Source organism: Canis lupus, chromosome 5 (genome assembly GCF_011100685.1).
Source record: "Canis lupus familiaris isolate Mischka breed German Shepherd chromosome 5, alternate assembly UU_Cfam_GSD_1.0, whole genome shotgun sequence".
NCBI classification, from domain to species: Eukaryota; Metazoa; Chordata; class Mammalia; order Carnivora; family Canidae; genus Canis; species Canis lupus.
This window is the reverse complement of record NC_049226.1, coordinates 77,911,284-77,921,386: the sequence shown is the minus strand read 5'-3', so window position 1 is coordinate 77,921,386 and position 10,103 is coordinate 77,911,284. Positions and strand designations below refer to the sequence as shown.

Here is a 10,103-nt window from a genome sequence, read left to right as displayed (position 1 = left end):
TAATAGATAATAGTAAAAGTACACACAAAAAAAAAAGTCTCTAAAGATGCTTATGTTATCAGGTTAGGATCCCATAAGAATTAGCATTTACTACTAAGTAATTAGAAAGCATAAAAGGGAAAACTCCAAACAGAATCCTATTTGGAATTTTAGTGTTAATGGATAGCAGCTTCACAAATCAAAATCTTCTATGCGATAGGAAAACACTGAGGGGAAACAATGTCCATATCAGGCCTAGCCACTCCATGAATTTAAGAGCTTGCTCTATTATGCGGAGATCTCATTTTGTATTTGTGATAACTGATAACTGTAATGGCCAAGCCCACCATAAGCATCCAACTCTTTTCTCTGTTCCCTTTGTGAATCCACCAGGAGCTCCATGGGCTCAAAGTTCATATCCCTGTGGAATGTGCTGGTGGGCTCTTTGGCAGAAGACCCATTTCCTGTCTCTCTCCTTTCCTACTGGGCAAGATGTGGATAGAGAAGTTTATGGATTTATCCCACTGATACTGTGTGGTGCCAATTAGGACCCCAGGCCACAAAGTCTTTGAGGTACATGCAGATGGGAAGACCAAGAAGAGAAGAAAGGCAATACTCCTTTTTAGGTGGTGGAACATGCTGCTCGTATACGTTTCTGAATCTCTTCTAGGCCTGAGTGGAGACATGAAGATTTCTCAGCTTGAGCACGTATAGGCACAACTCATGCTCACATGTACACCAAAAGAGATGTAATTAAGACTAAGAAGCCTTTGTTAATGTGGCCAAGGCTGGTGCCAAGTGGGGACACACAGCCTCTTCAACCCTCTTGGTAGACTTACTTGGAGGTAGTCTATGTAGACAGAAGATCCAGTGACAGGTTTCTCTGCTCTTGCTCTGATCTAACAAGCTGGTAGCCCAGCAAAGTCATGGTATCACTGCAGACTTTCTGAAGTCGAGAAACCTTTTCGTAAGGCAAAGTCCAGCGCCAGGCCTGGGAGACGTTGAGAGCATTCCTGGCATTAGTGTGGAAGGCATGATTACCCATGCCCTCACCTCGAGTGATGTTGTACACCCAGGTCTGGAGATGAGGCAAGAATTTCAATCTCACATATTCATATATTTGTGCAGTCCGGGCAATGGGGTTCCGGACCAGGTCCTCATAGCGTATGAGCATGTAGCGTTCCCTCAGCGCTTTGGGCAAGGACTGCACAGCCTTATAGATCTCCAGCTGGCTTTGGCAGATGACCTGCATCATATAGTAGGGCTGATCCTCCTTCTTGAGTTTCTCCCAATGCTGCCCCAACACAATGCGGCTGTCGATCATGAGTTCCTCTGTGGTGTGTTCTCGAGAACGGAACACTGCCCGAGGGTCACGTACCAAGTGCACGATACGCAGATTGAGGGAAGGGTCTCTCAGCAGCGGGTAGAGCATCTGCAGGTTGAAAAAGCGTACCTCCTTGAGCACCACATGGCTGTAGGAACGACAGGCCTTCTCTACCACCTCAAAGGGCTGTTGACTGCACAGAAGCTTACAGTGAGCCCGGGGTATGATCATATCCCGGGAGAAGATGTTGCAGGCAGGTGGGGAACACAGGGCCCGGCTGTTCTCCCACTGGAAGAGGCTGGACTGTCTTCGAGGACCAGGTTTCATGTAGGCGTCAAAGACACTCATGTCACACAGGAAAATGGCACGTATCAGATCCCTCACTGCCATCTGCAGCCTCCAGGCAGTGCTGTGTGTGAAGGTCATCCAGATGTGCCAGGCAGGCTCCATCAGGTAGAAGACATCTGGATGCTGCCCAAAAAGCTGTCCCACAAAAGAAGAGCCAGAGCGCCAGGAAGACAGGACCAGCACATGCATGGGCTTGGGCTCCTCTGTGGTGGATGGGGAGTTGGAGTTGTGGCCATACAGGTGGAGGAATAGAGCAAAGATGGCCATCTGGGAAATCAGAAACAGCAGTGGCTTCATCTTTTTTGGCAGTATCATCACGCTGAAGTGGAAGATCCTTAAGGAACAAGCAGAAGGGCTGTGTTATGTTTCTATTTTGGTGTCTGCCTTCCATCCCCTTTCCTGCCAATGCCATTTTTTTCCTCTGACCCCCAGTGAAGAGCAACATAGAGTGCTGGAAACTTCTGGCAACCAGCTATACAAATCCTTCTCTGAATCAATTCCTGTCCCTTGCAGTTAGTGTGTCAATAAGTTCTGTTTATTTTAGGCTCCTTACTTCCTCCCTTGTGGTCTTTCTTGTCCAGTAAACTACCAAAAATCCCTGAACCCAGCCATATTTCATTGACATAGAAGAATAGCTCTGCCTTGGTGACATGCATGTCTCCACACAGGCCACTTAGGCAAAGATTAACCATAGTCTGACACAAGTTTTGGTTGACTGCTCTGTGATTCCTTCTGAAACTAAGAGAGATTAGCTGACTTGGGAGGAACTACCTCAAGGCCATTGCTCACCCACCTCCCCTATCTTGAGGAAGATTGCCATAGATCATTTCTCATTACCTTCCTTCATCTCGAGCAAGCACAAGCCTTTCAATCTCCTGAAGGATATGGTCACAGGCTATAAAATTGTTTGGCTTGAGTTTGGGGTTGTCTCCTCAGTGACAGAGCCAAGTGCCCATGGCATTTGTCAGTTAGTCTCCTCTGATCGGGTCTCATCCTGTGGGACTAGGGACATGAGGAACTGACCCAATGCTGACCTTACATCAGTGTAGCTAAGAAACTATCTAAATCTATTTGACTTGAATTGTTGTCTCCTTAACAGCTGACGCTATGGAAGTGTGGCAAGCCAACCTAAGAGCTGCAATAGTGCTACTTATGGCCTGTTAACTGCTTGACACAACCCAATCAGGGCTGCTCAATACAGATGGCCAGGCTGTATACTATAATCCTAGGGAATGCCATCTCATGAAAACTTTAAGATATTTATTATTAAAAAATGTTCTCACAGGTGACAGTAAAGTATTTTAGTCCAAGAGAATAATAACATTAAAATGATTTTCCAATTTTTAGATGTTAAATACCTAGAGAGGGGTGCCTGGGTGGCTCAATTGGCTAAGCAGATGATTCTTGATTTTGGCTCAGGTTATCTCAGGGTTCTGAGATTGAGCCTTGGGTTGGGCTTCATGCTCAGTGGGGAGGCTGCTTGGGTTTCTCTCTCTCTGCCCCTACCTCACTTGTGTGTGTACATGTGCATGTGTTCTCTAAAATAAATAAATAAAATCTTTAAAAATATATTTAGAGAAATGAATTCTTCCTAGTAATTCACACGAAGGCTCATACAGCCTGATGGCAACCCTCAATTTACTCCCTTAGTAATCAAGGCTTACTTGGTATGAAAAGACCATGGTTCCTGGTGCCATGCTAGAATATTATTCTGAGGAGTTTTTTGTTTTTTGTTTTTAAAGTTTAAGGTTAAGGGTTCTTTAAGGGTTAAGATAATTCTGGATTGTTTTGGGTGACTTCCTAGCATAAACAACTATTGAGAGAAAGCTATTTCACAGTGTAAAATATTAATAGAAGCAACGTGCTAATTTTTTTTTCAAATATTTTATTTTTAAGTAATCTGTACATGCAATGTGGGGTATAAACTCACAATCCTGAGATTAAGAATCGTATACATCACTGGCTGAGCCAGCCAGGCACCCACAATGTGCTAATTTGCACATCACTATATACTAGTAATTTTCTTCTTTCCAGCTTTGACAAAGAATACATTTCTAGAAAGTAATTGGAGCTGGATTTAGGGTTATTTTCCTGGTGACAGATCTTATCAGTAATTTTTAAAAAGTTTTTAATGAGTAATAGTTACACAGCTCAAATTGTTTTAAAAAGTATCATTATCATAAACATTGAATCCAGATTTAGAATTTAAAAGAAGGCTTCCTGTAATTCTGCATGCAGGAAGAGCATAACGGGAGTGCTTGCTTACCAGCCAGAGCCTAGTGTGTCACACTGCAAATCTTTAATAGATGGGGGAAATACTATGACAAGCAGTTATGTCTGTGGGTAAAGCCTCTACTCATAAACCAGAAAACTTGTAGAGCTCTTTGTAAACAGGGGTAATGATTTACCTTAATGATGGGTCACAGTATTTTCCTGAGGGAAAGAACACCCAAGAATTTTACCGGCAGCTGACTCAGTAACCTCATCTCTACTCACAGCTAGGATTAATCTACTAGCTAGTGTTTTGTCATTACTGTACAGCAAAAGTCTATTTCCAGTATGTGTCCCTTATCTGCCCATTCCCACCTTGCTCCCAGGTAGCAACTGGGTTCATTTTTCATGTGTCTTTTCAGTTGCTTTTTGCATACCCAAGAACATTCAAATGTACATGTAGTCTTAATTTTCCCCCTCTTTATAACAGAAGTAGCAAGTTATTCGCACCATACTTTTTTAACTTTACTGTATGTCTTGGTGAGCTTTCCATGGTAGCACATAAAGCATTTCCTCATTCCATTTTACCACTACATAGAGTTTATTATATGGATGTACCACAATTTATTTAAATAGTTTCTTCATTGATGGGCTTTTGACTTATTTCCAGCTCTTTTGCCATTTCACAAACTTCAGCACTGACCATGATCATTACATATGCATGTAAGCTAAATCCCCAGAAGTGAAAGCATAAAGTCCAAAAATACACATGTGAGTAACTTTGCTATTTATCACTCAGATAGCATTCATACTGGTCATGAACCGTTCACTATATCAAGAGCTGCAGAGATTCTAGGGAGTAGGTTTTTTTTTTTTAAGATTTTATTTATTTATTCATGAGAATACACAGAGAGGAGAGAGAGAGAGAGAGAGAGAGAGAGAGAGAGAGAGAGAGAGAGAGAGAGGCAGAGACACAGGCAGAGGGAGAAGCAGGCTCCATGCAGGGAGCCTGACGTGGGACTGGATCCCGGGTCTCCAGGATCACACCCCGGGCTGTGGGCGGCGCTAAACCGCTGAGCCACCGGGGCCACCAGGGAGTAGGTTTTTGAGGAGGAATTGGGCAGCCATAGATGTGACTCTTGGATTTTATAGCGTGCTTCCTGAAGAGGTACAGCATGCTTTGCCAGCTCATGGGCTTCCCTTGGAAGTCCCCTGAACCTTCTGGGAACTGTGTACCGACCCAAGCCAGACCTTATGTGGCAGTGGCACAGAAACTCCTCACTTCCATTCATTACAACAATGCATTTCCTCCTTCTGTGTCAAACGGATCCAATGAGGATCATCTCTCTTTCACTGCCAAGGTTATTTTGCTATAGCCAGGGAAATGCCAATGAGTGGTAATTCTTTTCTTGGCCCTGAAGTTTAGAATAAGACCAGCTAAGATATGCTCTTAGGTCTTTCAAACGCAAGCCTAAGAGGAAATTATTAGAAACTAGGCCATGGGATCCCTGGGTGGCGCAGCGGTTTAGCACCTGCCTTTGGCCCAGAGCGCGATCCTGGAGACCTGGGATCGAATCCCACGTTGGGCTCCTGGTGCATGGAGCCTGCTTCTCCCTCTGCCTGTGTCTCTGCCTCTCTCTCTCTCTGTGACTATCATAAATAAATAAAAATTAAAAAAAAAAGAAACTAGGCCATTATTAATAATAGCCAAAGATTGTCCTCCTCTACCTCCACCTCCCAAAGACTGAGGAAATGACTTTAGCAAGAGATCCTCTCCCAAAGGTAATGTAAGTATGAAGAAAAATTTGGAACAAAGATAGGAAACAATAGAGCAAAAGAGAGAAAAGTAAAGAAGAGAAGAACTTGACCTGTATACAATTAATTATAAGGAAACCATGATAGAACTTTATGCAGGGACTGTAATCAGCTCAAAAAGAAGCTAACATTTCTTAAGGATTAGGAATATAGACCTTTCAAAGTTACACCCTTTCTTCCCAACACGGCTTTGGGCCATTTCAGTGTCCTCAGCAGGATCAATGGCTTTAAGTCCTCCTTGCCTACCAGTATAGCTCCTGGCCTCATGCCCATTCTCAGAGCTGGAGCCAGGCCTTCGAACTCCATCCCCAGTTGTCCTCAGGCTTTAGTTGTCCGTGGTTTCAGGAATTCCCATGGAAATCCTTCGATTCCTTCCTTTGCTTTTTCTTACCATGAGCACTCACCCTGGCCAGAAAGAAAGTGTGCTTTTGTAAAGTGAGTCCCATCTCTTGTCACTGGGCTCTAGGTACTTCCTGGAAGTACCATGATGGGGTGAGCCAGAACAGCCAGGGAAGACTATAGATAAAGTTCATTTCTGCAGAGATTGTAATCAGTGATAGAGATGGATACTCTTGAAGGCCTGGGAGAAGTGAGCAGGTGTGGCTCCATGAAGAATGGGCAAGTCGGGTTTTTTTACAGCTATTTCCTCAATCCTCTCCTGTCTCCCACCTCTCTCCCACTAACATCCTCTGTAGTCTTTGGATTTGGTCAGCATTTGTGAGAAGTATGTGACATGACTCCATTTCAGAGTCCGTGGTCCACCTTGCCAAGTGTACTTTCCTGGCTGCTCATTGGCAAGCTTGAATCCTGCCTCCCTGTTGTCAGAATCTCTGGTCTGTTGTCTGCTGTCTCTAGCCTGGCATTTGATAATAAGTAGCCTCTCTCTTCTGTCTCATCATCCACTGCTGCCAAAAACTGTCTTTTCTAAAGTACAAGTCTATCAGTTCCCTCCTTGAAATCCTTCAGTAACTTTCCAACACATACAGGATTAAATCAAAATCCCCAAATCTTGTAGCCAAGGACCTTCAGGTTTGATCTTGATACCCTGCCAGTCCCTTGCTTTTCAGCATCGTAGGCTCCAGATTTTTGGTTCTTTCCTGTTACTTAGAAGTCATTCCTCCTGAGATTTAATTGTTCTTTGAACTTTCAGTTAGCATCCATCTCTCCCCTCTATTGTAAATAGCTGTAGAAGAATGTTTCTGCGACAGGGCTGCTATAACTTAAGGGTAAGTGGATAAGTGCTGTCTTATCTTATTTACAGGCACATGAAACTTATAAGTGATTAAGGCTCTTTAAACACTGGTTGAATAAATTAATAATTGAATATGGGAAAAGAAATAATCATGCTGGAAAGCAGACAACTGAATGAGACCTGTCAAGAAATGAAAACTTGGCCTTTCCTAAATGCACATGGGTGTCTCTTTAGTATCAATTACTAAAATTTAGGTGATTCCGTTGAGCATTGAGCACAGAACCAAAACTATCTCAATTGCATGGAGCAAAATATTAATAAAGTCAGACGCATAGGTTTGATGGCATGGCACAATCAACCTTACTCCAAAAAAAAGTTTCTACACTGAATATATATTCATGAAAACTAGGGGAAAAAAAGCCATGAACATTATTATTTTTTTTTAATTAATAAGAAATAAAAGCAGGGCATCTGAGTGGCTCAGTCAGTTGAGCATCTGACTCTTGAATTTTGGCTCAGGTTGTGATCTCAGGGTTGAGATGGAGCCCCACTCAGCAAAGAGTCTGCTTCTCTCCCTCTCCCTAAATAAATAAATCTTTAAAAAATTACTAAATCTTAAAAAATAAAATAAAATAAAAACTGTATTGCAGGACACAAGACCACTCAGACTGCTTCTCTTGTCTAACTAGTTCAGTTAGAAAAAGAAAAAACAGAGAAAACCCTCAGCACATCTGTCACCACCACCCCCCAATAATTAAAAAACATATTGCATCAAGGAGGGATGAGTGGTATTGTTCTTAAAAAAAATCACCATCATAAACATGACCTTACCTGATGACAGAGGGCTGAATTATGGATGACTCCCAAATGGATGCTGTGTAGCCTTTTAGAAACAAAATGAAGACTTCTGAGGGAAAAAATAACAGACAGCAATTTAAGAGCCCTGGATTCCAGCCACTGGCACATTCCTAACTTGGATTCCTCAGGAAGATTATGCTCCCATAACCCGAAATCAGAGATTGTAGGAGATATTTTCACAAACCAAGAGATCAGAGCTGGGTTGGGGAAGCCGATATCTACACATATACCTATAGAGCCCGGAAAACCATGGGGATAAGGACCCAGGCAAAGGCAACAAACAGTAACTAGACTGAAAGTTAGGGTTGGACCTGGGTCCTCATCACTGCTGTGTCTCTGGTGTGTCAACAACAGTGCCTGGCACATAGTAGGTGCTCGAGAAAGTTACTGAATGATGACTGAATGACGTCATTTGTAAGGCAGTTTTTATTGTTTGAGGTGCCCTCATTGATGTGGATAAGGAAGGTAGGACAAGATATTCTTATTTTGCGTGTATAAAGTTATTTCAATTCCAACTAGAAGTTCTAGATTTATCTGAGGCCATACAAGACAGAAGTCTCTTCTACTTTGGTTGATGCGCTGGCCTCATAACTTAATCTTCTTTTACATCTGAATAGCACTCCACAACTTTGAAACCCCATTTAGTCACAATCATGACAGCTATCCGGTTAGATATACAGGACAGTGATAATTCACACACCCGTTTTTCAGGATAAGTAAACTGAATTTTAACTGATTGATCCAATGGCGGAAATAGCCCACCTTAATCAGACCCCAGGTCTGTTGAGTCTCAGGGCTGAGAGCATTCAATTATCACATCCCAAACCTACAGCTACCTCCACCTCCCACCTGCCACCTCCAGCACCTGAGCAGAAAAGCTACACGAAGTATAGAAACTTGCACTCAGAAGCCAGGATCTGAGCAAGTTAGATGCATCAGGGGACCATCTACAAAATATCTATCAAGACAGCCCTACTGGCATTCTAGGCTTTTTCGGATCCTTTCAGAGATGGAGCCAGTGGGGATGAGGGAGCTGCTGGTAGGCAGCTTGCGCTTTTTCAGGGAGATTCTCCAGGTGATTCTGATTTAGCCGCCCTCCACAACCCCTCCCTCTGACACCACAGTTAAAATCCTTAGCTTAGCTTCGGGTAACTTTCTGATACTCCACTCCAGGAGCCTTGGATCAGTGGCCCTGCTATGGAGGCGTATACAGAGAAAATTCTCCTCTTACCTTGATAATAACTTAGGCTTCTCCACTGCTTTAGAAAGGCTCACTGCAAGCCAAGTTGTGCTTTTCTCCTCTGACTCACCCACCAACTCCCCTATCGGCTTCCACTTCCTCCTTACATTCTGCATAATAAACTGTGCTCAGAAATAATTCCACTGACCTCTCCCTTCTGCCGGAATAGTGACCCACCTTCCAGAACAGTGTTGAGAAAGCGCTCACTCCCGAGTAGCCTTGATATTAGCAGCTTTAACACTGAGACACTCAAGCACTGGGAGAGGCTGCTCGCAGTAGACGCAAAGGAGGAAGTTCTGTATCCCACAGCTGGAAGCTGGTGCTGGAAAGTAGGCTTCTTGAACGCAGCTGAAAAGGTTAAATCCCTTAGGACAGAGTAGAAAAAGAAAAAGAAGACCTGGGAGATGAGGTCGATAAGGAAATCAGTGACAATTACAACCAAATACTCACAAGATTTTAAGCCTTGCCCTTAATCTTATCTCTGATGCCAAAAAGAAGAGAAAAACTGCATGCTGTTTCTGGAATGTACCTGCCCGCTTACTCCACTGGATTTAGGGAGATAACATTTTTCTGGCCTCTGTGTCATGTTCAACATCTTCAACCTTTCTTACAGGAGATTATAACTAGATAATTACCTACATGCAATAACTAAATGTATGGGAGGACGTGGATGTATTGGCATTTGGTTGGAGTACAGGAAAAATATTACCTCCTCAAGAAAAAAAGAAACAAGTTATTAAAAAATTAGCTTCTTACTAGCTGTGTGTCTTTGGGCAAATCACACAACTACTCTGGGCCACTTTACATGATTTTTGTGAATATAAACTGTAGATGAGAAAACTCAAGTAAACATAAATTGTGGCCAAGTATAGAAGTCACTGACTTTGCAGTCAGACATCTCAGTAAGTCCTTTTCCACTTCTCTGAGCCCCAGAATATTAGTGTAAAATATATATCTACTTTATAGAATTCTTGTGAATGTTAGAGCAAGATTAATGCATATAGCACCCTTAATACAACATTATGACAATAATGAGTTAAAAAGTGGTAGTTAAGGGGCGCCTGGTTGGTGCAGTCGGTTAGACATCTCATTCTTGGTTTTGGTTCAGGTCTGATCTCAGGGTACTGAGATCAAGT

The 10,103-nt window shown here is 42.8% G+C and overlaps 1 protein-coding gene across 1 annotated transcript; it reads right to left on the bottom strand.

The window, feature by feature from the left end:
• Positions 1-267: 267 nt before the first annotated feature.
• On the bottom strand, positions 268-8,995 carry CHST4 (carbohydrate sulfotransferase 4). Its single transcript, NM_001287130.1, is given in 3 exon segments — positions 268-1,985; positions 7,701-7,752; positions 8,959-8,995. A coding segment is annotated over 1 exon segment (1,140 nt). The 5' UTR covers positions 1,970-1,985; positions 7,701-7,752; positions 8,959-8,995; the 3' UTR covers positions 268-829.
• Between the last annotated feature and the right edge of the window lie 1,108 nt (positions 8,996-10,103).